Genomic DNA, 26,341 nt, shown 5'->3' with positions numbered 1-26,341 from the left:
CAGTCCCAGACTCAAGACCCCCTAACATCATCCACCTGCATATCTCTAAACTTAACAGGGATGGCTGGATGGTATTGAATGCACTGGAGAAAGCTAAACACGTCATCCTCACAGTGCGGCCAGCTTTGTCGAGCAGACAGATGATTGTGACTGCCCAAATTCCCAGAATGCACTGCTCCACAGGCTGTCATGCTGTGGTTCGCCAGCGTTCACACTGCAGTGTGCTTCATTCATTTTATAAGGGCATAGTGTCAGTAATACTTAATGGGTCTCATCCCTTTGTCAAATGGCCTGAGGTTACAGATGTAGAAGGGAAGGGACAGGAAGTGCTGAAGTGCCATTTGATTAACGCCTACGCGATAAAGAGTATAAAAGGGGAGTCTGGGGTCACCACAGGACCCACGAGATAAACAACAAACTCAACTGTGTGCGGCCTTCCAAACTGACAAGAGTATCACGATGAAGAGCAAGGAGTCGTTTCATTGAGCCATTTTGAATTATGACGTAAAGAAACTGCAGCAAAACTAAAGGCGCACCATGAATACGCACTGCATGGATTACATTTCAATTTGGCACCAGTAATCCTCTGCACTCATTTGTCCAGATTTATTAAAAATTTAATGTTAGCGCATGTTAGGAGAAATCAGGAAAAAAAATAAAACAACACACGTTTGTGGAGCGTTTTCAAGTTTTGAGGCTGGTTATGAATTTTCATCATGAAAAACTCTCAAAATCCAAACTTACCTGTACAGGCATAATCCTGAGCTCTTCCTTGTTGGGGGCCTTTTGTTTCCGTTCTATTCGCTGTCTGGGTACTGGGGGTCCGGGGTCATAGGAGCCATACCTGCCAAAAGGTTGACAACAGTAGTGTAGAGCACATCTGCATTTTAACACAAGTCGTTAATGGAGCCCCACCATGTGTGCTCACTCATTACCTGTTCAACTGTGGAGGGGAGGGGAAAAAAAAAAACTGGCACAGTGGTGGCACGGCTGCGGGTGCAATTCCCTGCGTGGAGTTGGCGTGTTCTCCCCGTGTCTGTGGGGGTTTCCTCTCACAGTTTATGCAGACTGGCGGCGCTAAGGTGACCCATGTGTGTGTGTGTGTGTGTGTGTGTGTGTGCCTGCGTTCCCCCTATGATGGACTGGCGTCCCATCCAAGGTTGGTTTTGCTAGCTGGGATCGGCTCCAGGAACACAACCCTGGTGTGGATCAAGTGGGGTAGAAAAAGACGTGAGAGTCAGTCGATCACAACAGAGGAAGGGCTGAGATGGAGGGCTCAGAGCACAAGCCGCCGGTGACAAGATGTGGATGTGACAGACAAATGTAACCTAGAGGGGGAAACTCGCTCAGGATACCTGCTGACGTGACTCTTCACAGGCCACCCAGTCACGATACCAAACTTGTGAAGTGCTGAGGCTCCGTGTCATTTTAGATACGCATTACACCACATCATGTCACTCAACAAAAAACGTCTTTCACTAAACTGCAATTCTGTACGCATTCAAATGTTACGTTGACGAAAGGCAAGAAGAGAAACTGCGGTCACAAAGTGTGGACACTTCAGGGGGTGCCGTCTTTCGTAAAGTTCTGTAAACGGTTTAAAAACCGGGTCAGCAGGTTTTATATTTTGAACATGGATGGAAAGAAACCCTGTAAGTGAAGCAGAGCAATGGAAGTGTCAGGAATGTCATTAAATGTGACGAATGTGAACAGCGCACAGCGTCTGAGGCCTTCCCGAGTAATCCGAGCATTTGACCGTCATGAAATTTGTCTCCTGTCACACACACGTGCGCAAGGGAGGCAGGCAAAGGGCTGGAGTGAGGGCAATTCTGAATCAGACCGGGATGTGGCCGAGTGCTCCACAGGAGATTCCACCTGGCCCTGGTGACGTCCCTTCCAGGTCCGAGCCCATGGAGGAAGAACCTTGTCGGCTCCGGCCCCTCTGACGTCACGTCCTATGGCTGAAGACCCCTCGCACTTCACTTCCGGTCTTTTCCTTATTCTCTCAGTTCTGTTTTGTTATGCACACCTGGGCTATCATTCTGGGCTATCGGTCTGAGCCCGTCCTTCAGGAGTTATTTTATTGTTTTTTGTTATGGAGGTGTACGATCAGCATGGGGCCAAAGAAAGCATCAAAGGAGGCAGCCATGAAGAAATTAGTGAGCACAGAACTGGAGAAAGAGATCCTCCAAAAGCTCTGTAAGTGTTATTATTCTTCTTATGTATTGCTATATGGTTGTAGGTCTGTGCAAACTCTTACCTTACCGCATATGGAACTTTATGTACAAATGAACCCTTAAACCACCTGAATCGGTTCCCAGTGCAATTTGCCAGCACGCTGGAGCTGATGAGTCCGTGCCATACATTTGTTGAGCAGCCAGCTCGTGACCACTGGCACCCCCAAGTGAATCAACTGGGATCGAGCCGCTGCACTAGAGTGGCCTGCCAGCGTCAGCCTCTGTGTGTTTGTGTGCAGCCAGTTCAAGCGCAGTTGGCACAGTCAGTGACTGACTGAATTTCATCAATGGCATCACTTGCTCATTTTGTTCCAGTGGTTTACAGTTCAATGGCAGGGTATAAAGTGATCAGCGTAGCAGGAATTGTGATGCTCTTTGCATGAAACTAAAATGTGTTTTCCATTAAAATTTCACTTTTTCTTTGTGAATTGTGACGTTTACTTAAAGTGTTTGGTGCCCATTATGTGGCAGTTTAAGGGTTAAATAAACAGGAATGCATTTTTTGGCCCACTATATCTGCACGACGTACGTTTATCAACAGTTCTGGGTTGTGGAACGGATTCATTCAATTTGCATTACAGTATTTCTTATTTCTGCTCACGAGTCACTTAATCTTGTGAACCGAGGATCCACTGCACATAAAGACACGAACGCAAACCTGAAATGAACCTGCGTGGACTGGCGCCCTCTCCTCTCCAGGGTTTGATCCTGCCTCGTCCCTGAGCGGACTGGGATCTGCTCCAGCCCCAATAAGCCCCCACCCAAAGGGTGTCACAGCATGACAACATTAATGAGATCTTCAGTGAACAACTGCCCACAGACTACCAACACACTTGACGGCTAGCTGGCAGTGTGTGCCAATCTCACAGCACGTTGGCACACCCACCTCACGACAGACCACCCGATTGTGACACATTGCAGCAGGGGGAGGTTTGAGACTGTGACTGGAGTGCCAGTCCTGCCACCGAGCCCCAAGTTTCCCCTGTAAGGCCTGGCAGAAATGCCAACAGCGCTCACTGCATTTTGGTGTAAATGAACTTCCACGTTTTCCTTTTTTTGTTTTGTTGCATGTCGACAGGCTCGTCTTTTCCATGAGGCCGTGGTGCGCTTAAATGAGTCCCGATGTGTAAAATACACGCAGCGGGTGAGCACACGGAGGAGTCGCGCTGCTGCTTACACAGTTGGGCGCAGACAAGTGATAGTGCCTTACATTATATAGCAAATGTATAAATGAATAGAACTTAAAAATGAAATGTAGTAACGTGCTACGGCAGCATGCATTGCAGCAACAGGGAGCTCTACAAATAAAATATATTATTATTATTAGTGCTAAAGTGCATCACCCTGAATGAATGGCACAGAATAAAAGTCACTCACACCTGACTTACAGTGTTAAACGTTGAACTGACTGCAAAAAACATTTTAACGTGTAGAAAACAATTAACGTCACATCCTACTTCAAAGGCAACAGTCTGCAGGTTTGTACCGATTAACGTTTCCATCATTTAGAAATAAGAGGGCACCTCTAAGCAGAGTCAGACACAGGCAGCCACTTGGGGAGGCCATGGCATTTAAACAATGCTCAGCTGGTACTAAAGGGACCAAAGTGTGCCAAGTAAATATCAACATAACCATCACCAGCCTGAGGCGCCGACACAAGGCAGGATGGACCCCTGCTTTCATGTTGTTGACCCCACCATCCGAATGTCACAGCAGAAATCGAGACGTGTCACACCAGGTGATGTCTTTCCAGTCATCTGTTGTCCACTTTTGGTGAGCCCATGTGAATTGTCACCTCAGTTGCCTGTTCTTAGCTGACAGGAGTGTCACCTGCTGTGGTCTCCTGCTGCTGTAGCCCCCCATAAGGTTTGATGTGTTCAGAGCTGCTCTTCTGCACACCTCGCTTGTAACGAGTGCTGATTTCAGTTCCTGTTGCCTTTCTGTCAGCTCAGAGCAGTCTTGCCATTCACCTCTGACCTCAGCTGGTGCTCACTGGGTATTTTCAGACCCTTCCCTGTAAACCCTGGAGATGTTTGTGTGTGTAACTCTCAGTAGGCTAGCAGTTTGTGCAGCCCGTCTGGCACCAACAGCCCTGCCATCACGTTCAAAGTCATTTCAGTCCCCTTTTCTTCCTCACTCTGATGCTCGGTTTGAACTTCAGCTAGTGGTCCTGATGATCTCTACATTGTGTTGCTGCCCTGTGATTGGCTAATTAGAGTCAGGTGTACCTAATAAAGTGGCCGCTGAGTGTGTATCGCTGTCTTCCTTGTCCAGTGTGTTTTTCACTCCTGCTCTATACGATTGTTGTCATGTCTTGTGTATTGTGCTGTTAAATGTGTTTACCTTCTTACGTGCATCAAAGGGACGCCAACAGGAAGTCCTCACAGTTACCTCGCCGGGCACTTAACAATGACAGACACGCTCACTCGGCTCAGAGCCCTGAAAGTGAAGCCAATGTCTACAAATAAAGGCAGACTTACATGTAGTGGAACGTCGGGGTCGTTCGGAAACATCTTGCTGCCGTCTTTGCCAGCCTGTGCCAAGCATCTCTGGGAAGATAACCTCCAAACTCCTCAGCCTCCTCTTCACTGTCATCCTCTTCCAGGCGGTTCAGCCCCATAAATGTCAGCTACAAAGCAAACAGAGTCACTCTGCTCAAGACAACCCATCAGAACAAAGCCTGTGCATCCATTCAGCGCTTCCCCTGCTACTCAAATCAGCAGGTGGGCCGCCCAGTAATTTGCAGGCGCGGACTTTGGGGAGGTGGAGGCCTTAAGGTATCCAAGCCCTGAAGCAAGCAGAGTTCATGGATTTCATTAATTGCTGCGAATTTTAAAAAGGAGCACACTGTGGTCGAGTTGCCCATGTTGTTTGCTTCTGTGCGGAGCTCCTGTCCTTATTCTAGGCTTTCTTAACATGAAGGGGCTGCCAGAGTGACCAGGAGCTCACGTCACACACAAATCTCACAAACAAAGCTGCAGTTCACTTGAGGCGTGGAGAAGACAACTGCCCTTCATATACACTGTACATACAGTTAGGTCCATAAATATTTGGACAGAGACAACTTTTTTCTAATTTTGGTTCTGTACGTCACCACAATGAATGTGAAATGAAACAACTCAGATGCAGTTGAAGTGCAGACTTTCAGCTTTAATTCAGTGGGGTGAACAAAATGATTGTATAAAAATGTGAGGCAACTAAAGCATTTTGTGAACACAATCCCTTCATTTCAGGGGCTCCAAAGTAATTGGACAATTGACTCAAAGGCTATTTCATGGGCAGGTGTGGGCAAGTCCGTCGTTATGTCATTATCAATTAAGCAGATTAACTCTTTTGGGGCGGATGTCGACTTTTGTCGACAGGAGGGGTTGAAGGCGCATGTCGACAAAAGTCGACATCCAGAGATAGATGGCGACAATCAGCTGTTAATGGCGACAAAACTCACTGTCACGTCGCAGGCATTCCCTCTGTGCTTGGAGGAATGCTAGACTCGTTGACTCGGCAACTAATCCTTATGTGAGTTGCGAAATGTAAACAATGGCAAGATGGCATCGACATGTCACAAGGGAGCGAATCGAGTGCAGAAAAGAAAACACTCAGCAGACAATGTTTTGCACATTATCGCGGAGTCAGACTCTGATTTTTCAGAATCAGATTTTATTGACAGTGATCAGGAGATCGAACAAGAGAGTGAGAAGCCGGCATCAGCTGATCGGACACCAGCCGATGCCCTGCCAGCTGAGTGCATTTGCGCAGCTGATGCATCTAGGGCAAGGTTCGCGAGGGAGGAATACACAGACATTGATCCGTGGGCTACCGGACTTCACAAGACGGCATGGCTTGGTGACACGACAGATCACCAGCTGCTGGACTACTTTAGGCTGCTCTCTCCTGATGCTGCTTTTCAGCTACTGTCAGACAAGACAAACAGGTAGGCAGAGAAATTTTTTGAATCGCGGGCTGTGCTTGCATCGCATTCTCGTTTTTCAAAGTGGAAACCCACAACAAAAGACGAGATGAAGCGCGCTGTGGCATTACAAATAGAGATGGGACAGAACTGGTGATATAACTTCAGGGAGCATTGGTCCAAACGTGCTTTGTCCCCTGGTGGCTTTGGACAGGTTATGCCGCGTGATGATAGGTACGTGATGCTGCAAAGTTTTATTCACTTCTGCAATAAACAGAAGCAAATCCCAAGGGGTGAGCCAGGCTATAACGCCATGCATAAAGTTCAGCCCCTGCTTGACATTGTGGAACCAACATAGAAACAATTTTATCAGCCTGGCTGTGATTTGTCTGTGCATGAATCTATACTAATTAATAAAAGGCAAAGCCCTCACTGACTGACTGACTGACTGACTCACTCACTCACTCATCACTAACTCTCCAACTTCCCGTGTAGGTGGAAGGCTGAAATTTGGCAGGCTCATTTCTTACAGCTTACTTACAAAAGTTAGGCAGGTTTCATTTCGAAATTCAAAGCGTAACGGTCATAACTGGAACCTCTTTTTTGTCCACATACTGTAATGGACGGGGGCGGAGTCGCGTATCGCGTCATCACGCCTCCTACGTAATCACGTGAAACGCCTTGGGGCCGATCTGGAAGAAGGTAGCGCAGCGCCTTGATTTAAACGATTCCATGTCTTGGTGGGTTTAATACATATTAACACATGTGCAATTAAACGTGTGCATTTACGGGGTGATTTCTCAGGCTTAAAAGCTCGCCTTTTATTAAAAAAAGTAAATGCAAACTGTTTTTATTCTGAAGGGCACAAACCACGTTAGATTTTGTAATGATAGTTGATTAGTAAGGTCTATTAAGGGATACTTACAGAATGATTAGTAATGCCTGTGAATGCCGATGCAAGTAGGAGAATGGGTGTGAACTAAAGAACGAGTAGTAACATGTACAGTAAATGTCTCTAAAGTCTGTCTATTAAAAAGTTATTATATCTTTCAATCCTGTGTATTGATTAAACTACGAACCTAACAAGATCACTACATGGTGTCAGAAGTGGCGGATTGGAAGAGGAATCTGAAGAAGAGGTTCAGCTTTTGAACGAGTCACGTGTCTGTGAGCAACCCGAAAACGTGATCAGAAAGCGCTAAGATGTTCTAGCAAAAGAGAAAAAAAAATATGTTAGGATTACAGCCCCCACCAAATCTCCAGTTAAAGGGAAATGTAGCTGAAAATTGGAAAAGATTTAAACAGAGATTCGAGTTGTATCTTGCTGCGATTGAAGCAGATAGGAAAAGTGAAAAAATGAAAGCGTCTATGCTTCTACATGTAATTGGTGAAGAGGTGCTAGAGGTGTATAACAATTTTCAGTTTGAAGAAGATGGAGACAATATGAAATTGAACAAAATAGTTGAAAAATTCAAAACGTATTGCAACCCAAAGCGCAATGTGACGTTTGAGCGGCACAAGTTTTTTTACATGTTTCCAGAAAAGCAGCGAAACAATAGACCAGTATGTGACGGAATTGCGCAATAGGAGCTGTTCTAAGAAGAAACCGTCAAGACATCAAAGGACCAATAACCTCTAATCAGAACACTAACACCAGCGAAACAAATATTAACGAGAAAACAAGTATAAATCAGGAAAGAACATCTCAACTGCAAACACAATTAACCAGAAAATCAAAACGTCAAGTAAAACCACCAGAACGACTCATTGAGACATGTTGAGGATTAAAGGAACATTTTCAATTAAGAAATGCTGAATTCCTTTAACAGTTGTGCTTTTTATACATAGTTTGAATGCTGGATGTATGCCTGAAATGTTCTGGATAGTTCAGTTGTTTGAAGTGATAAAAGAATTAAACGTGTGCATTTATGGGGTGATTTCTCAGGCTTAAAAGCTCGCCTTTTATTAAAAAGGTAAATGCAAACTGTTTTCATTCTGAAAGGCACAAACCACGTTAGATTTCAGCCGTTAAACGCGCAAAAATGTCGGTACACCAGATAAATAAGCGCAACATATTATCAGTTGTATTGTATGCTTACAATACATATAGAAATGTGTTAATCGTTAACTAATAGTATGGGATGGTGTTTTTCGACTCGCGCCTTGATTTAAACGATTCCATGTCTTCCTGGGTTTGCGTAGCTTATTGTCAATATCTTTACACCTCTTTTTAAGACTTATTGACTGAAACGGGCTTTCACGAAAAAAGTTAGGGCTTTGCTACAGGATACACCCTCCACAAGTTAAGGAAGTAAAAATATAGGTATATATTTCTGTTTTATTTAAACCTTTTAAGTTCGTATGCATAGCCCCATTTGACTGTTTTAGTTTTTTTTTTTCTTTCTTCAGTAATATTTAATCTCCTTAAAGAAAAACAACATATGCATTTTACTTTATTTGTATCTCTTTAGTAATATTTTAGTATAAAAGGATAACCAGTTTTTAAACCTTTTATGTTACTTTATAAAGTTATTTTACACAATGTTGAAAAATTAATAAGAAAGCTACATATTTTGGCAGCTGCTGCTTTAATTTTCAATGAAATGAAAAAAGCTCTCCAAGAGAAAACCTCAATGAAGAAGAAACAGTTTGCAAAAAGGAGAAACCCTCATTTATAAAGGTTTGCTGCAGATGACTTAACTGAAAATAAATGAATAGTTCCTATGTGTATAACACATATTTATCTGTTTGACTTATGCCTTTATTCCAGCAACTTGCAACATCTGAGGTACAATTTGTTACATTACTTTTGTTTTTTGCAGCACAGGCAGGTGAAGTGACTTCCTTAGGGTCACACAGTGGTGTCAGTACCAGGATTTGAACTGACAAGCTGCGGGTTTGCTGAAATATTACTGAAGAAAGAAAAAAAACGAAAACGGGCAAATAGGGCTATGCATACAGATGTCCATCCATCCATTATCCAACCCGCTATATCCTAAATACAGGAGCCAATCCCTGCCAACACAGGGCACAAGGCAGGAAACAAACCCCGGGCAAGGTGCCAGCCCACCGCAGGGCGCACACACCCACACACCAGGGACAATTTAGAATCGCCAATGCACCTAACCTGCATGTCTTTGGACTGTGGGAGGAAACCCAGACAGACACGGGGAGAACATTCAAACTCCACGCAGGGAAGCGAACCCGGGTCTCCTAACTGGCACCTTTCACTGCGCCACCATGCCGCCTGCATACAAACTTAAAAGGTTTAAATAAAACAGAAATATATACCTTTATTTTTACTTCCTTAACTTGTGGAGGGTGTATCCTATAGCAAAGCCCTAAGTTTTTTCATGAAAGCCCCTTTCAGTCAATAAGCCTTAAAAACAGGTTGTGATAAGCTGCCAGGACACAGACAGACGGACACCATGTTTAAGTCCACCACATGTTTATTAAACATTGTAAAGTCCAATAAAGTGCACCAACCCAGTGCCAAAGCACCAATCTCCCCCAAAGTCCAGGCTCTCTCTCAGTCTCTGCCTGCTCGTCAGGCCGCCTCCTCTCCTGCCTCCAAAACCTTGTCCACTCCTCACCCGACTCCAGTCCTTCTCTGCAGGGAGGCGGCCCCTTTTATAAGTGCCCGGATGGGCTCCAGGTGATCCCCGACACTCCCTAGACACTCCCTTGTGTGGCGGAAGTGCCGGCTGTTTTCCCGGAAGCCCTCCGGGTGTTCCCAAACTTCTTCCCCCCAGTACTTCCTGGTGTGGCGGAAGTGTTGGGGTTCCGGGTCCTTCAGGCATGGGGGCACCTCCTGGCGGAGACCACGGGCCCCTACAGGGTTGGGCTTCCAAGCCCTGCACCCGTGGCCCTCAAAGGAACCAGGGCGGCCGCCCCCTCGTGTTCCGGAGGAGGAATGAGCCCTCCTCCTGTCCTCCTGGGCGTCCCAGCTGGGCACCACCCCCAGCCGCGTGCCACAAGGTGTAAAGCTAAACTTGCAGCACCGCTATTCAATTACACTTGCCTAATGCCTCTCCTAAGGGGACATACTGTGGCATCTGGGCATCAGTCAAAGCACCAATCACAGGCCCGATTAGAAAGCGGGAAGCTGTGATTTGTCGTCTCCCTCCCATGTAACAATCACAGCCCGTGTTACAATGCACTATGTATGTATGTGTATATGTATATATGTGTGTGTGTATGTGTATGTTTGTGTGTATATGTATGTGTGTATATATGTTGATATGTGTATATATATATATATATATATATATATATATATATATATATATATATATATATATATATATATATATATATATATATATATGTGGATGTGTATATGTATATATATGTATATATATGTATATGTAGATATGTGTATATGTAGAGATGTATATGTATATATATGTTTACATAACCTCTTTAACACACTACTTCTCCGGCTGCGAAGCGCGGGTATTTTGCTAGTCTCTGATAAAATAAAAGGGACGCCTTTTTTTCTGCAAATACAGTAATCCCTCCTCCATCGCGGGGGTTGCGTTCCAGAGCCACCCGCGAAATAAGAAAATCTGCGAAGTAGAAACCATATGTTTATATGGTTATTTTTATATTGTCATGCTTGGGTCACAGATTTGCGCAGAAACACAGGAGGTTGTAGAGAGACAGGAACGTTATTCAAACACTGCAAACAAACATTTGTCTCTTTTTCAAAAGTTTAAACTGTGCTCCATGACAAGACAGAGATGACAGTTCAGTCTCACAATTAAAAGAATGCAAACATATCTTCCTCTTCAAAGGAGCAAACAAATCAATAGGGCTGTTTGGCTTTTAAGTATGCGAAGCACCGTGGCACAAAGCAGCTCACACCCCCTCCGTCAGGAGCAGAGAGAGAGACAGATAAAAAAATCAATACGTGCCCTTCGAGCTTTTAAGTATGCAAAGCACCGTGCAGCATGTCGTTTCAGGAAGCAGCTGCACAAGATAGCAACGTGAAGATAATCTTTCAGCATTTTTAGACGAGCGTCCGTATCGTCTAGGTGTGCGAACAGCCCCCCTGCTCAATCCCCATACGTCAGGATCAGAGAGAGTCAGCGCAAGAGACAGAGAAAAGTAAGCTGGGTAGCTTCTCAGCTATCTGCCAATAGCATCCCTTGTATGAAATCAACTGGGCAAACCAACTGAGGAAGCATGTACCAGAAATTAAAAGACCCATTGTCCTCAGAAACCCGCGAAGCAGCGAAAAATCCGCGATATATATTTAAATATGCTTACATATAAAATCCGCGATAGAGTGAAGCCGCGAAAGGCGAAGCGCGATATAGAGAGGGATTACTGTATATGCCAGACAAGCCCACAAAGTATGGCATAAAGGATTTTGTACTGGCAGAAGCAAACACTGGTTTCTGCCTGAAAGTAATTACATATGCAGGAAAGTATTTCTGTCCCTTGACAAGTCAGGTTGTGCTGGAGCTGCTTCAGGGCTATGAACATTTGGGTCATGTTGTGTACATTTGGACAATTTTTATACATGCCCAGAATTGTTCATGGAGCTACAGAGCAGGGGAATTGGAGCTTGTGGCACAGTGAGGGTGAACAGGATACACATGGCTTCACAGTTGAAGCCAGACAGGCTGAAGATGAAAAGAGGTGACAATACGGTTTTCATGCAGGCAGAAAACTTGGTGGCAGTGGCATGGCACGATGGCAAACGGGTGACTTGTCTCTCTACAGTACACACTAACAATATATGTGAGAATGTGCAGCAACAGACAATTGAAAAGTAGGCACCAAAGCAACACATATTGTAAGGAGTGCAATGTGGCAATGACTGAAATTGGCTGCTTTGAGCGAGATCAGACTTTGCAGGACTTTGCTGTGTAAAATGTATGTGATATGTATGTGAAATCATAGAGTATGCAGGCTCATACAACATGCAAGACAGTAACATTTGTCAAAAGTAAATATTTTTTGTTGATTTTAATTGCTTTGTGTTCTTTTTTTAAAAAAAGTTAGTTTCTGGAAAAATATTCAGCCCTGGGAGAAAAGAAACAAAAAAAAATAGCCCTAAAAGAGTTAAAGGCCTGGAGTTGATTTGAGGTGTGGTGCTTGCATGTGGAAGATTTTGCTGTGAACAGACAACATGCGGTCAAAGGAGCTCTCCATGCAGGTGAAAGAAGCCATCCCTAAGCTGCAAAAACAGAAAAAACCAATCAGAGAAATTGCTACAATATTACGAGTGGCAAAATCTACAGTTTGATACATCCTGAGAAATAAAGCAAGCAGTGGTGAACTCAACAACGCAAAAAGACCTGGACGTCCACGGAAGACAACAGTGGTGGATGATCGCAGAATCATTTCCATGGTGAAGAGAAACCCCTTCACAACAGCCAACCAAGTGAACAACACTCTCCAGGGGGTAGGTGGGCGTATTGATATCCAAGTCCACCATAAAGAGAAGACTGCATGAAAGTAAATCCAGAGGGTGCACTGCAAGGTGCAAGCCACTCATAAGCCTCAAGAATAGAAAGGCGAGATTGGACTTTGCTAAAGAACATCTAAAAAAGCCAGCACAGTTCTGGAAAAACATTCTTTGGACAGATGAAACCAACATCAACCTCTACCAGAATGATGGCAAGATAAAAGTATAGAGAAGGTGTGGAACAGCTCATTATCCAAAGCATAGCACATCATCTGTAAAACACGGTGGAGGGAGGCAGTGTGATGGCTTGGGCGTGCATGGCTGCCAGTGGAAGAGCATCTCCCACCAGGAAAAAAAAAAAAAAATAAAAAATAAAAGTGTGGGTGTTGAACTCGTGTCCTGCGTCTGTCTGTGTCAGGTCTGGGTGGCAAGAGCACCCTATGGTGGCTACGATATACCGGGCTATTCAAAATGAAAGAGCAGATTTCAAAGATGTATTTCAAACTAACTGTACAAGACAGAAACACACTGGACAGAGGAAAGTTCAAAGTTTGGTCCTGTGGTCCTTGAGGTTGCAGGCCCTCAACATGAGCACCATGAGTAGCGTGACAAACATCACAAGGATAGACCATTTCTTGCCACACATGAGTCCACTGGTCTCTAATTACTGAATTCACAGCTTCCTCAATTCGATGTTGCCAATCTTGAAGATTAGCAGGCATTGGTGGACCAAATACTCTGTCTTTAATGTACCCTCAGGGGGTAAGGTCTGGAGACCTGGGAGGCCATAGACGACGAGCGAGGTCCTGTTGTCCACCTCTTCCAATCCATCGTCCTGGAATGGTGTCTTTCAGGCAACGCCAGACCTCCAAGTGGAAATGAGGCGGGGTGCCATCTTGCATGAAAATGAAGTCATTCCAGTCTTCTTGAAGTTGGGGAAACAGACAGTTTTGTAGCAGGTCCAGGTATGAAAATCCAGTCACAGTTTGCTCAGCAAAGGTCCATAAACTTTGCTTGCAGAAATGGCACAAAACACATTTCCCTGTGGTGAGTCTCTTCATGTTCAACGACTACACAAAGTGCTCATGGACCAAACTTTGCTCTCTCCAGTGATGTGTGGAATGTGCGTTTCTATCTTCTACAGTTTGTTTGAAATACATTTTGAATGGCCCAGTGTATACAATTATGGCTGAAATTATCAGCATCCCTGGAATTTTCCCAGAAAATTATTGCAATTACAAATGTTTTGGTATATACATGTTTATTTCCTTTATGTGCATTGGAACAACACAAAAAAATACAGAAAAAAAGCCAAATCTGACATCATGTCACACAGAACTCCAAAAATGGGCCAGACAAAATTATTGGCACCCTTTCAAAATTGTGGGTAAATCGTTTTATTTCAAGCATATGATGCTTGTTTCAACTCACCTGTGGCAAGAAACAGGTGCTGGCAATATAGCAATCACACCTGAAGCCAGTTAAAATGGAGACAAGTTGACTCAACCTTTCTGTTGTGTGTCTGAGTGTGCCACACTAAGCATGGAGAACAGAAAGAAGAGCAGAGAATTGTCTGAGGACTTGAGAACAAAAATTGTGAAAAAATATCAACAATCTCAAGGCTACAAGTCCATCTCCAGAGATCTTCATGTTCTTCATGTTCCTTTGTCCACTGTGCGCAACATAATCAAGGAGTTCACAACACATGGCACTGTAGCTAATCTCCCTGGACGTGGACAGAAGAGAAAAATTGATAAAAGACTGCAACAAAGTATAATCCTAATGGTGGATAAACAACACCAATCAACTTCAGAACATATTCAAGCTGTTCTGCAGACTCAGGGTGCGACAGTGTCAGCTCGAACTATCCATCGACATCTGAACGAAATGAAACGCTATGGCAGGAGAGCCAGGAGGACCCCACTGCTGACACAGAAACATAAAAAAGCCAGACTGGAGTTTGCCAAAATGTAGTTGAGGAAGCCAAAATCCTTCTGGGCGAAGAACGTCTTGTGGACAGATGAGACCAAGGTCGATCTTTTTGGTAAAGCTCATCATTCTACTGTTTACAGAAAACGGAATGAGGCCTACGAACAAAAGAACACAGTACCTACAGTCAAACACGGTGGAGGTTCTAAGATGTTTTGGGGATGTTTTGCTGCCTCTGGCACTGGATGCCTTGACTGTGTGCAAAGCATTGTGAAATCTGAAGACTACCAAAAGATATTGGGGCGCAATGTAGGGCCCAGTGTCAGAAAGCTGGGTCAGCGTTAGAGGTCATGAGTGTTCCAGCAGGACAATGACCCCAAACATACCTCTAAAAGCACTCAGAAATGGTTGAAGACAAAGAGCTGGAGAGTTGTGAAGTGGCCAGCAATTAGTCCGATCTAAATCCAATTGAACACTTATGGAAAGATCTCAAAATTGCTGTTGGGAGAAGGCGCCCTTCAAATCTGAGAGACCTTGAGCAGTTTGCAAAAGAAGAGTGGTCAGAAATTCCAGCTGAGTGGTGTAACAAGCTTGTTGATGGTTACAGGAAGCGCTTGATTTCAGTTATTTTTTCCAAAGGGCGTGCAACCAAATATTAAGTAGAGGGTGCCAAAAATTTTGTCCAGCCCGGTTTTTGAGTTCTGTGTGACATGATGTCAGATTTGGTTTTTCTGTTTTTTTTGTGTTGTTCCAATGCACATAAAGGAAATAAACATGTGGATACCAAAACATTTGTAATTGCAGCAATTTTCTGGAAGAAATGGGGCATTTTCTGGGGAAATTCCAGGGGTGCCGATAATTTTGGCCATGACTGTATGTGTTTATTTTGAAAAGGAACAACTTGATATTTTCAGGTATTAACATGCAGTACAATTTTGAAATGAAATACAGTATACTGGAAAAAGTTCAAATTTTGTTGGATTATGTGGTAGGTTGATCTCAGCTTTTATAGTATTGCATCTGAAATGTGATCTCCGACTCGTTTATACTTCACGCTCAGAACACGGACGCACACATCATGGCTGCCACGCGTTCCCAGAGTTCATTTGACGCGTCCTCTGAGCAGGTCCTCAGAAATGAACACGACGTGTGTGTGTGAGGTGCAGTACCAGAAAAAAGTCGAAACGTGACGTCAGAGTCTCTGGTTACCATCTACAGTGCATCCGGAAAGTATTCCCAGCGCTTCATCACTTTTTCCACATTTTGTTATGTTACAGCGTTATTCCAAAATGGATTCAATTCATTTTTTTCCTCAGAATTCTACACACAACACCCCATAATGACAACGTGAAAAAAGTTTACTTGAGGTTTTTGCAAATTTATTAAAAATAAAAAAATTAAGAAAGCACATGTCCATAAGTATTCACAGCCTTTGCCGTGAAGCTCCAAATTGAGCTCAGGTGCCTCCTGTTTCCCCTGATCATCCTTGAGATGTTTCTGCAGCTTCATTGGAGTCCACCTGTGGTAAATTCAGTTGACTGGACCTGATTTGAAAAGGCACACACCTGTCTATAGAAGGTCCCACAGTTGACAGTTCATGTCAGAGCACAAACCAAGCATGAAGTCAAAGGAATTGTCTGTAGACCTCCGAGACAGGATTGTCTCGAGGCACAAATCTGGGGAAGGTTACAGAAAAATTTCTGCTGTTTTGAAGGTCCCAATGAGCAGAGTGGCCTCCATCATCCGTAAGTGGAAGAAGTTCAAAACCACCAGGACTCTTCCTAGAGCTGGCCGGCCATCTAAACTGAGCAATCGGGGGAGAAGGGCTTTAGTCAGGGAGGTGACCAAGAACCCGATGGTCACTCTGTCAGAGCTTCAGAGGTCCTCTGTGGAGAGAGGAGAACCTTCCAGAAGGACAATCATCTCTGCAGCAATCCACCAATCAGGCCTGTATGGTAGAGTGGCCAGACGGAAGCCACTCCTTAGTAAAAGGCACATGGCAGCCCGCCTGGAGTTTGCCAAAAGGCACCTGAAGGACTCTCAGACCATGAGAAAGAAAATTCTCTGGTCTGATGAAACAAAGATTGAACTCTTTGGTGTGAATGCCAGACGTCACATTTGGAGGAAACCAGGCACCGCTCATCACCAGGCCAATACCATCCCTACAGTGAAGCATGGTGGTGGCAGCATCAGGCTGTGGGGACTGGGAGACTAGTCAGGATAAAAGAAAGGACAACTGCAGCAATGTACAGAGACATCCTGGATGAAAACCTGCTCCAGAGCGCTCTTGACCTCAGACTGGGGCGACGGTTCATCTTTCAGCAGGACAACGACCCTAAGCACACAGCCAAGATATCAAAGGAGTGGCTTCAGGACAACTCTGTGAATGTCCTTGAGTGGCCCAGCCAGAGCCCAGACTTGAATCTGATTGAACATCTCTGGAGAGATCTTAAAATGGCTGTGCACCAACGCTTCCCATCCAACCTGATGGAGCTTGAGAGGTGCTGCAAAGAGGAATGGGCCAAACTGGCCAAGGATAGGTGTGCCAAGCTTGTGGCATCATATTCAATAAGACTTGAGGCTGGAATTGCTGCCAAAGGGGCATCGACAAAGTATTGAGCAAAGGCTGTGAATACTTATGGACATGGGATGTCTCAGTTTTTTTTTATTTTTAATACATTTGCAAAAACCTCAAGTAAACTTTTTTCACGTTGTCATTATGGGGTGTTGTGTGTAGAATTCTGAGGAAAAAAATGAATTTAATCCATTTTGGAATAAGGCTGTAACATAACAAAATGTGGAAAAAGTGATAAGCTGTGAATACTTTCCGGATGCACTGTACGTGTGACAGAAAGCCGCTTTGAGGATCGGTGTGCGCGCTTCGATGTTTGATGAAGGGTTCGATGTGGTGAAGCAAAATGCCGACATACAGATACATCCGTGGTGCTTTTATATTCAAGCGTCACATATTCCCTAAAGTGATGACACATTTTAAAAGTCTCACATGCTGTCTTCTGTGCCACCTTTTTTTTTTTTTTTGCACCTGTATGGCGCTTTGGGCCACAGATGAAAAAAAAGTTAGGGACACGGTGAAAAGCTCTTGTGATTAAACTGGAAATTTTGGCTTAAATCTCGACATGTCCACTTTAACCCCATAGTTTATTTTGTCCTTACAGCAGCCAGTCGTTAACGTCATCCTCAAACCGACCCAGTTGTTAATCACTGTGTGCGCCTGGAGCTTCGTCCTGACCAGACAGCAGCCATCGCTACACAGATCACGTTACATTTGTAACATTCCAGCTCTCTGCACATTTAGAATCCTTACATTTGTACTCGATGTCACTTTCATGATGAAATGCGTTAAAGTATGTGTGTTACATGTTACAGATAAGTCGCTAACTTCATTTAAATAATAATTAGACATGTGGGGGTGGCACAGTCTACCTCATAGGGAGTCACATCCCTGGGGGTCCCTGCCTGGAGTTTGCATGTTTTCCTGGTGGGTTTCCACAGTGGGCTCCGGTTTGGAGATTTGGTGACACTAAAATGACGCCAGTGTGTGTGTGTATGTGAGTGCTCATATTCACCTTGCAGTGAGGTGATGCCCTGTCTAGGGATTGTCTCAGTCTCGTGCCCGATGCTTGCTGGAGTGGGCACATCCCTGGACTGACGGATATACTCAGTAAACGTCCATCCTTTTCAGAGATATTGTGCCAAGGTGTCCTCAGAGTTTAATGGATGTGTCAGGCAATTCACAGCACAGCGAAGCTGAACGTCTTCTCACCGTGATGGTATCTGGCACTGCCACCTGGTGGAATCTTCCAGATTTACGTAAAGTACGTGCACAAGTATAAACAGCAGAACTACAAACCTGGCCTTAAGCAATAACGTGAGCCCCAAACACAAAAATACTGCACCCCCCCCATAATGTTTGGGACAGAGACATATTCTTCCTTGATTTGCCCCTCTGCCCCACAGTTTAAAATGACAAATTAAAAGAATGCCGACTTTCATTTAACCTCCTGAGCGTTCATTTTTGCAGTTTTGGTTTGAAAAATGAAGCTTTTATTAAATCTCATCTTTCTACTGTAAAAAGTACAAAGTCAGAAGTGTACAAAGTAGAATAACAATGATGACAGTATGAACAGCACGCTGCCCATGTGCGAGTGACGTGAGCGCCATGTTCGGATTCATCAGATCGCTTGCAGTTTCACGGCCTACAGACCCATTCGGCTCGCCGTCACTGCTAACGCCATGATGAGGCGAGAAAAAGACGCGTCTACACCATCGCCCAGTTAATACTCGGCCTGACGCTCATGTAAGACATGCCTGCCAGACAAAATGCATCACTCTAAGGGGGCTCCCCTCTTTACAATGGTCACAGTTACACACAGACATTCCACATATACAGTAATCCTCACTATATCGCGCTTCGACTTTCGCGGCTTAACTCTATCGCAGATTTTATATGTAAGCATATCTAAATATATAACGCGGATTTTTCGCTGCTTCGCGGGTTTCTGCGGACAATGGGTCTTTTTACTTCTGGCACAGGCTTCTCAGTTGGTTTGCCCAGTTGATTTCATACAAGGGATGCTATTGGTGGATGGCTGAGAAGCTACCTAATCAGAGCACACAGTTAAGTTCCTGTGTGCTGCTGATTGGCTCAGCGACGGAGTGCTGCATTAACCACGAAGTCTCATCTCACTCATTCAGCATTAACATGCTACTGCTTCAGGGGCTGTGTCCAAGCGCCAACAGAAGATGCAAATGATTGCAGAAAAGGTAAAAGTTTTGGATATGCTGAAGGAAGGGAACAGCTACACCGCTGCAGGACACCATTACAGCATCAATGAGTCCACGATTCTTTTTATTTAAAAAGGAGGAAAAGCATATAAGATCTACAGCCGCAGTGTCCTTTAACCAGGGCGCAAAACGAGTTGCAAGTGGACGTGATAAGGCGGTAGTCTGGATGGAATCTGCTTTAGGGATTTGGATTGAAGAACAACGGCGGTGCTACACGGTCGCCTGAAGAGGCTCCTTTAGAAGAGCTGTAACGCTCTCCTTTGTTGTGCAGTAAAATTAAACTCATCGTTATCGGACAAGTGTCATTGTTGGCGAGTAACCATAATTAATTATCTACGTACGGTACTTATTACACGTACATAGTTTAGTGTCACTGTACACACATTTTACTGTATACAATTTTTCTTGCATTCTACGTATTTATTGCTGGTGGCCTGTCTGTCGTAATGGCTGTAACATATGTGATATCGGAGACGCTCGATATCTTTAAAATAATATTTAGGTTTTACTGTATGTAAACAGTGTGTTTACGTACATAATTTCAACGAATCTTACCTAATATCTAAGAGAATACAAAGGGTTTATGCTGTATAATTGTGCGGGAAATGTTTATAATAGTGTGGGAGAGTTTATAAGGGCTTAAAATATATAAAAAGAACCATATAAACATATGGTTTCTACTTCGCGGATTTTCACCTTTCGCGGGGGGTTCTGGAACGCAACCCCCGCGATGGAGGAGGGATTACTGTACAGTAATCAGTCGCTATATCGCGCTTTGACTTTCATGACTTCACTCTGTCGTGGATTTTATATGTAAGCATATCTAAGTATATAATGTGGGTTTCTGCGGACAATGGGTCTTTTAATTTCTGGTACATCCTTCCTCAGTTGGTTTGCCCAGTTGATTTCATACGAGGGACGCTATTGGCGGATGGCTGAGAAGCTACCCAATCAGAGCACGCAGTTAAGTTCCTGGGTGCTGATTGGCTCAGCGACAAAGAGCGGCATTCGATTCCGCTTTGCGTTAGCCAGCATCTCGTCTCGCTCATTCAGCATCAACGTGTTTCGCTGTGTAAAGAGTTAACTTTTGTGCTCTTTTGTGTTTATCTTTGTGCGTAGTCAAGCCCTTCGTTGCGGCTCCAAAACGATCTGCTCCTGATACTGCTTCAGGGGCCGTGCCCAAGTGCCAACGGAAGATGCTAACGATTGCCAAAAAGGTAAAAGTTTTGGATATGTTGAAGGAAGGGAACAGCTACACCGCTGTAGCACACCATTACGACATCAATGAGTCCACGATTCGTTATATAAAGAAGGAGGAAAAGAATATACGATCTATGGCCGCAGTGTCCTTTAATCAGGGCGCGAAACCAGTTGTAAGTGGACGTGATAAGGCGGTTTATGCTGTATAACTGTGCGGGAAATGTTTATAAGAGTGTGGGAGAGTTTATAAGGGCTTAAAATATATAAAAATAACCTTATAAACATATGGTTTTTACTTCGCGGCGGGTATCTGGAACGCAACCCCTGCAATCGAGGAGGAATCACTGTACAAACAAAGCACACTAGACTTCAACTGGGGCATCATGTGGGCACAGTGGCAGCGACACAAACAAGGAGGCCAGGGCTCATGATCTGAAGCCTCTCTGTGTGTGTGGCATTCACATGGACGTCCTCTGGGTGCTGCCCGTTTCCTCCCAAAGTCCAAACACATGCAGGTTAGGTGGGTTGGTGATGCCACACTGGCCCCCTGGCGTGCGTGTGTGTTCACCCTGCGACAGACTGGCACCCTGAGATTTTTGTTTTTTAATCCTTCATTGACCACACCATTTCTGCTGTTAAGAACTTGTCATTATTCGCTCTCCACAGACACACTCAAGAGTTTTTGGGGTCAGAGCGCAGGGCCCAATGGAGGAGCATTCCTTCTGTCCATAAGCAGACCTAATGCCGTCGCCTCAGAGCCACCACTCTGCTTGTCCTGCGGTTGTTCCTGCCATGTGCCCCGTGTTTGCTGGGAATGTCTCCAGGTACGTACCCCCCCGTACCCCCCCCGGATAAGCAGGATACAAAAATGGACAGATGTTACTTTTCATTTAGTGACATGGATGAATACCCAGTAGCCATCGTGAACGCTAAGACACAGCACAGGACATACCTGCACTTTGTCACCATTTATAATCGCTCTGTGATGTGACGCACACATGTCACTCGATGTTAACAGTGGCACGTGAAGCCACACAACTAGCCTCGCCACGGGTGCCCCACTTGATTGGCAGCTGACCTGTCAGTCGGGCCATAGAACTCAATGCTTGCAATTCCCAGCATCCTTAGTACATGTGCTGCGAGACAGAAGTAGTGACAGCGGCCATCTTACAGTTGTCAATTACGGGTGGATATTCAAACTGGATTTGGTCCTGTGCCATCTGAACACTGGACATACCCAGGATTCAAATTTTAAAATCTCAAAACACAAATAATGTAAAGTACAGTAACAGTGCCTGACTGACATCCTATTGATGCATTTGAAATGGGGCCCGAGTCGCCTCGAAAGCTTGCATATTGTAATCTTTTTAGTTGGCCAATTAAAGGGGTCATTGTGCTTGACTTTCACTACATTCATAATGGCTAACACGGTACAACACCCTAGGACTACAAATGTTTTCTGTAAAATCTACTAAGTAATAAAACACGAAGGTCTGTGTGTCCACTGCCTCTGATTGGCCAGTTGGGCTTTGGAAGTGCAAGCGTAAGAGTGACGAAGAGGAGTAAAGGTAGGCGAGACATTAGAGGCCATCGCCCTCAAAGACAGAATGGGAGAAAATAACCGAGAGACGGCGCAGCGGTGATGAGACGTGAGCAAAGTGTTAAGAGGCACGCCGACAGCCTCGCCATTAGAAACTGGACAGGAGGTGACACCTCCAAGATAATGACGGAGTCTGAGGAGCAGGCTTTATGGGAAGTTGCGCCCGTGAAGAGACGCTCGCTTGCTCACTCTCACACACACACACACACACACACACACACACACACACACACACGAGGACACCGAAGGAAGGTGCTGAAGGCTCACACAGAACAAGAGGCAGACGTCTGCTATTTGCTACCCGTGTTCACTCAGCTGCCGTGGCTAGCAAGTAATGAAGACATGAAGGCTTTGTTGTTCCATTTAACGGACATCTATCACTCAAAGTTACGACTTAAATATAGAATCGTGTTACGAACATCCGCAGGAATGGACCCCGCCTGTTGTTATTTATCGGTGTCACCAATGTCAGCGAGACCCAAGAGTCACAGGCCAACGTCACCCACTGCCTCCCTAAAGTTTCGATCTTCCTGTGAAAGTTCCAAGTGAAGAGGACACTTACTATGGACTCTGCAAAGGCCGAGGTGTCAAACACCATGGCATCAGCCTGCAGCTGGTTGGCCTTCTCCTTCCCCAGGTTTGTTGCCAAAACCAAAAACTGTGAGTCCAGGGCAGCCTCTCGAGCCTTACGAACTGTAAAAATAAAAAGAATTGAAGGAGTTAGCCTGGTCAGATGGAGATGGTATAATCGGGCCAACACTCTCTTCAAGTTTAATCAAGTGGAAAAAACACAAAGATGAAAGCGCAAGGAGAAACTTCAAAAGAAGGCCTTTAGCTGGCAGCTCGGGTTGGGGAGTAGGCACTGGTACAGCACATTGGCACATCCACCACATGACGAAACAGCTCAGGATCCTGGTTGGCAAAAGGGCAGACCCACTCCCACCCTACGGAAATGACAACTCCACAGCCAGTCAATTCTCCGCGACACAGCTGCCCACACACACGATAGCCGCCCGGCTGGCAGCTCCTATAGGCCTGACGTGTGCCAGTGCCGAGGTCACCTGTGCTGCTGCTTTTCATTTGACATTTTACTATTTTATGGCAGGTTCGGTGCTTGGTGGGCCATTGCTGTTGATTTCTGGGTTCAAACTTAGCCACACTGCTGTGCCACCAAGCTTTCCTGGTTCTGCGTCCTTCAGCTTACAAAGTCTAAAGCAAGGGTCGCCAGGAGGACCTCCGTGGCTGCAGGTTTTCATTCTAACCCTTTTATTTAATGAGTGCCCTGTTTGTTCTGTTAATTAACTTCTTGTGAATTCATTTGACTTGATTTGCTTTCTTAAGATTTGTTCCTCTGAATTTCTTCATTTCTTTCCTTAAGTGGCAGCCAAACAGAAATGAAATGTGACGTGAGGGAGCCAACAGAAGACCAACGAAGTCGGAGCCTCAAACTTAAATGAGGCGACGATTCTTGTTGTTAATTAAACTCGTTCTTTAATTCTCTGGCTTGTTTCTGCTCTCGTGGGCCATTAGTAGACATTTCTGAAATTGTGGATTTTCTGTTTCTAAGAGTTCTGTTCAAATGTTTTGTGGACCCGAGCAGATCGACATTCCTGAGACCTTCGTCGTTCTTTATTTTCAGATATTGTATGATGGACACCAGTTGTTTTGGCTCATTTTGTATCTCATTATTGTTTAGCTGCTAATTAAGGAAGAAGAAACAATGAAGGGGTCCGAGTCTTCAAGAGCAAATCAATTAAAATGAGTTCAAAAGAAGTTAATTAGCAACAAAAACAGGTCACTCATTAAGAAAAGGGTGAGAATGAAAACCTGCAGCCACGGTGGTCCTCCAGGACCATCTAAAGAATGTGACCGATGAGTGACGGAGAGCGTGTCCTCTTAAAACTTGCTGACTACAAAGAGAGTTACTAATGATGAGTGACATGAGGAGTGGAGACCTGAAACAGAACCAGCAGGGGTCCAGACTGGGGGGGGGGCATGTTTTACTGGTATGCTGGGATCCTATGAGGAAACAGCAAAATGGTATAATCAGAGGTGGGCTTGTGACGTTACTTGATGTTTCACTGCATTTCTGATGCGGATGTGACCACCATAAGTACAGGCCTCGCTGCTCTCCTCTTCACCACTCTGATACCTCAGATTTTAAAGGAAGTGCTGAAGGACACCTGCTGACCACCAGGGGCCAACTGGTAAAGTATAAAGAGGACAAAGGGGGGGGGTCACCTGGGCCTTCACTCAGTTAGCCCACCCTAAAGATTCTAGAAGGTGTCAGAGGTCACCTACAAAGCTGGAGCTCAAGTGAGTACAGATAAGACAAGACCAGAGGGAGGTCATCAGTGAAGACCCTCAGGGGGTCCTGTCCTTGCTCCATTACTTTTTCTGATTTACACAAATTAAACGGCATTCCAGTATCGTTAGTTAAACTTGTGAAATTTGTAGATGACTCTAAAAGTAGAGGAACAGAAGACCCTGAAGAAGCAGCAAAAAGAAGACCTGGACAAGCACTTGGAAAACACCATCTCATGAGGATGATGTCGTCACGTGACTGAAGGCAGCACAATCAAGTTTCAACTTGACCTTTTTAAAGTCACAGTGGCACAGTGGTAGCAGAGCAGGGTTCACTCGGCGGGTCGTCCTGCGTGGAGTTTGTGTCTGTGAGGGTTTACTCAGGGTGCTCCGGTGGTCTCCTCCCACAGTCCAAAGACATGCAACTTAAGTGAACTGGCCACCCGAAATTGGCCCGTCTGTGGGTGTGTTTGCCCTGCGACAGACTGGCGTGCTCTGTCCAGGGTTTGTTCCTGCCTTGTTCCCAGCATTCCCGTCACCCCGGTTTGGATTAAGTGGGTTAGAAAATGACTTGACGTGACTTTGGACAAGTGGGAATTGCAGGACTTAATTAGGCAGAATATCCCACTCACGTCAACACGTTGAAGACCTGACAACACAGAGAGTGGAAGTGGTGACCGGGTAGTGTGGTGGACAACAGGACTTCAGGGACCTCGACTTGATGTGATTTTAGAAGAATGAAGTGGACAGGGATGGTGGGATGAATGGCCTGATCTCGTCCAGACTGTTCTAATGTGCAACCCCACCACCTATGGAAGTCTGTCTGTGGAAATGACGTCACCCATTTCATAAGCTCAAAGTCCATAGGGGTCCTTACCATTGCTGAACAGCTTGTTGGCCTCTTCCAGGGCTTCAGTCAGTTTGTTGTTGTTTGGATTCAGCATGTCCTCACGATTCTCTGAAAAGACAAATCAAACACGGCCAATGAGCTCCTGACACACACAGAGCAGCGTGCCACTCGTCACAACGACCACACGGGACTGCAAAAGCAGGCGGCTCGGCTGAGGTGTCAATGCCGGACACATGGGGGCCTTACGCTGTACGCTGTTGATGAGCTCCCTGTACTGATGGCGGATGATCCTCCTGCTTGTGGCATCGCTGTCGTCTTTTGGGATGGAGACCTCCGAGTCCGCAGCCTCATCGTGATCGTCAGTCTGGCCAGCGTGTCCCGTAGGGCTCTGCCTTTCAGCCATCGCCTTGGAAAAAAAGGAAAAAGAAAGTTAAAGCAAAGACAAGAAACTCAGAGCAGGCCTACTGCTCTGCAACTGAGACGCACTGCTAACAGCGAAAACCTCTAAAATGGCATCGCCATCTGGCGAGTGACCAAAGCAAAATGCTCCGTCGACGACCTGTGCGTGTTACCTCTGAATCGAACTGCGACTTGACGCAAGTCATCTGGAGACGGAGATCGAAAACGAGAGCTCGTTTGTGGTGCTCAGGGGTCTCCGACTCCGGTCCTGGAGGGCTGCAGGTTTTCATTCTCACCTTTTTCTTAATCGGTGACCTGTTCGTGCTGCTTATTAACTCCTTTACCTTTCATTTGCTTTAAGATTCGTCCCCCTGAATTTCTTCATTTCTTCCCTTAAACAGAAATGAAACGTGAAGTGAGGGAGCCGACAGAAGACCACCAAAGTCAGGGCCAGTCGCTTAATGAGGCGCCGAGTCTTGTCGTTCATTAAAGCCGCTCTTTAATTCAGTGGCTTGTTGCTGCTCTCATTGTGTAATGGCAGACTTGTCCGACATTGGGGACCTGAGCAGATCGACATTCCCGAGACCCTCACCTTTCTTTATTTTCAGATATTGTATGATGGACACCAGTAGTTTTGGCTCATTTTGTGTCTCGTTATTGTTTGGTTGCTAATTAGTGGAAAAGAAACAAT

The 26,341-nt window shown here is 45.1% G+C and overlaps 1 protein-coding gene across 1 annotated transcript in view; it reads right to left on the bottom strand.

Moving 5' to 3' along the window:
* nsmce4a (NSE4 homolog A, SMC5-SMC6 complex component) overlaps window positions 1-25,695 on the bottom strand; it is a 52,595-nt gene extending 26,900 nt beyond the window's left edge. The window contains exons 1-5 of the mRNA XM_051923232.1: window positions 25,498-25,695; window positions 25,279-25,359; window positions 22,660-22,790; window positions 4,718-4,866; window positions 745-844 (exon numbers count right to left, since the gene is read on the bottom strand). Of these exons, the coding sequence (XP_051779192.1) occupies window positions 745-844; window positions 4,718-4,866; window positions 22,660-22,790; window positions 25,279-25,359; window positions 25,498-25,654 (618 nt within the window). The 5' untranslated portion in view covers window positions 25,655-25,695. The remainder of the gene's footprint in view (window positions 1-744; window positions 845-4,717; window positions 4,867-22,659; window positions 22,791-25,278; window positions 25,360-25,497) is intronic.
* Between the last annotated feature and the right edge of the window lie 646 nt (window positions 25,696-26,341).

The sequence above is a fragment of the Erpetoichthys calabaricus genome, chromosome 2 (genome assembly GCF_900747795.2).
Source record: "Erpetoichthys calabaricus chromosome 2, fErpCal1.3, whole genome shotgun sequence".
Lineage (NCBI taxonomy): Eukaryota > Metazoa > Chordata > Cladistia > Polypteriformes > Polypteridae > Erpetoichthys > Erpetoichthys calabaricus.
This window is presented reverse-complemented; position numbering and strand designations above follow the sequence as displayed.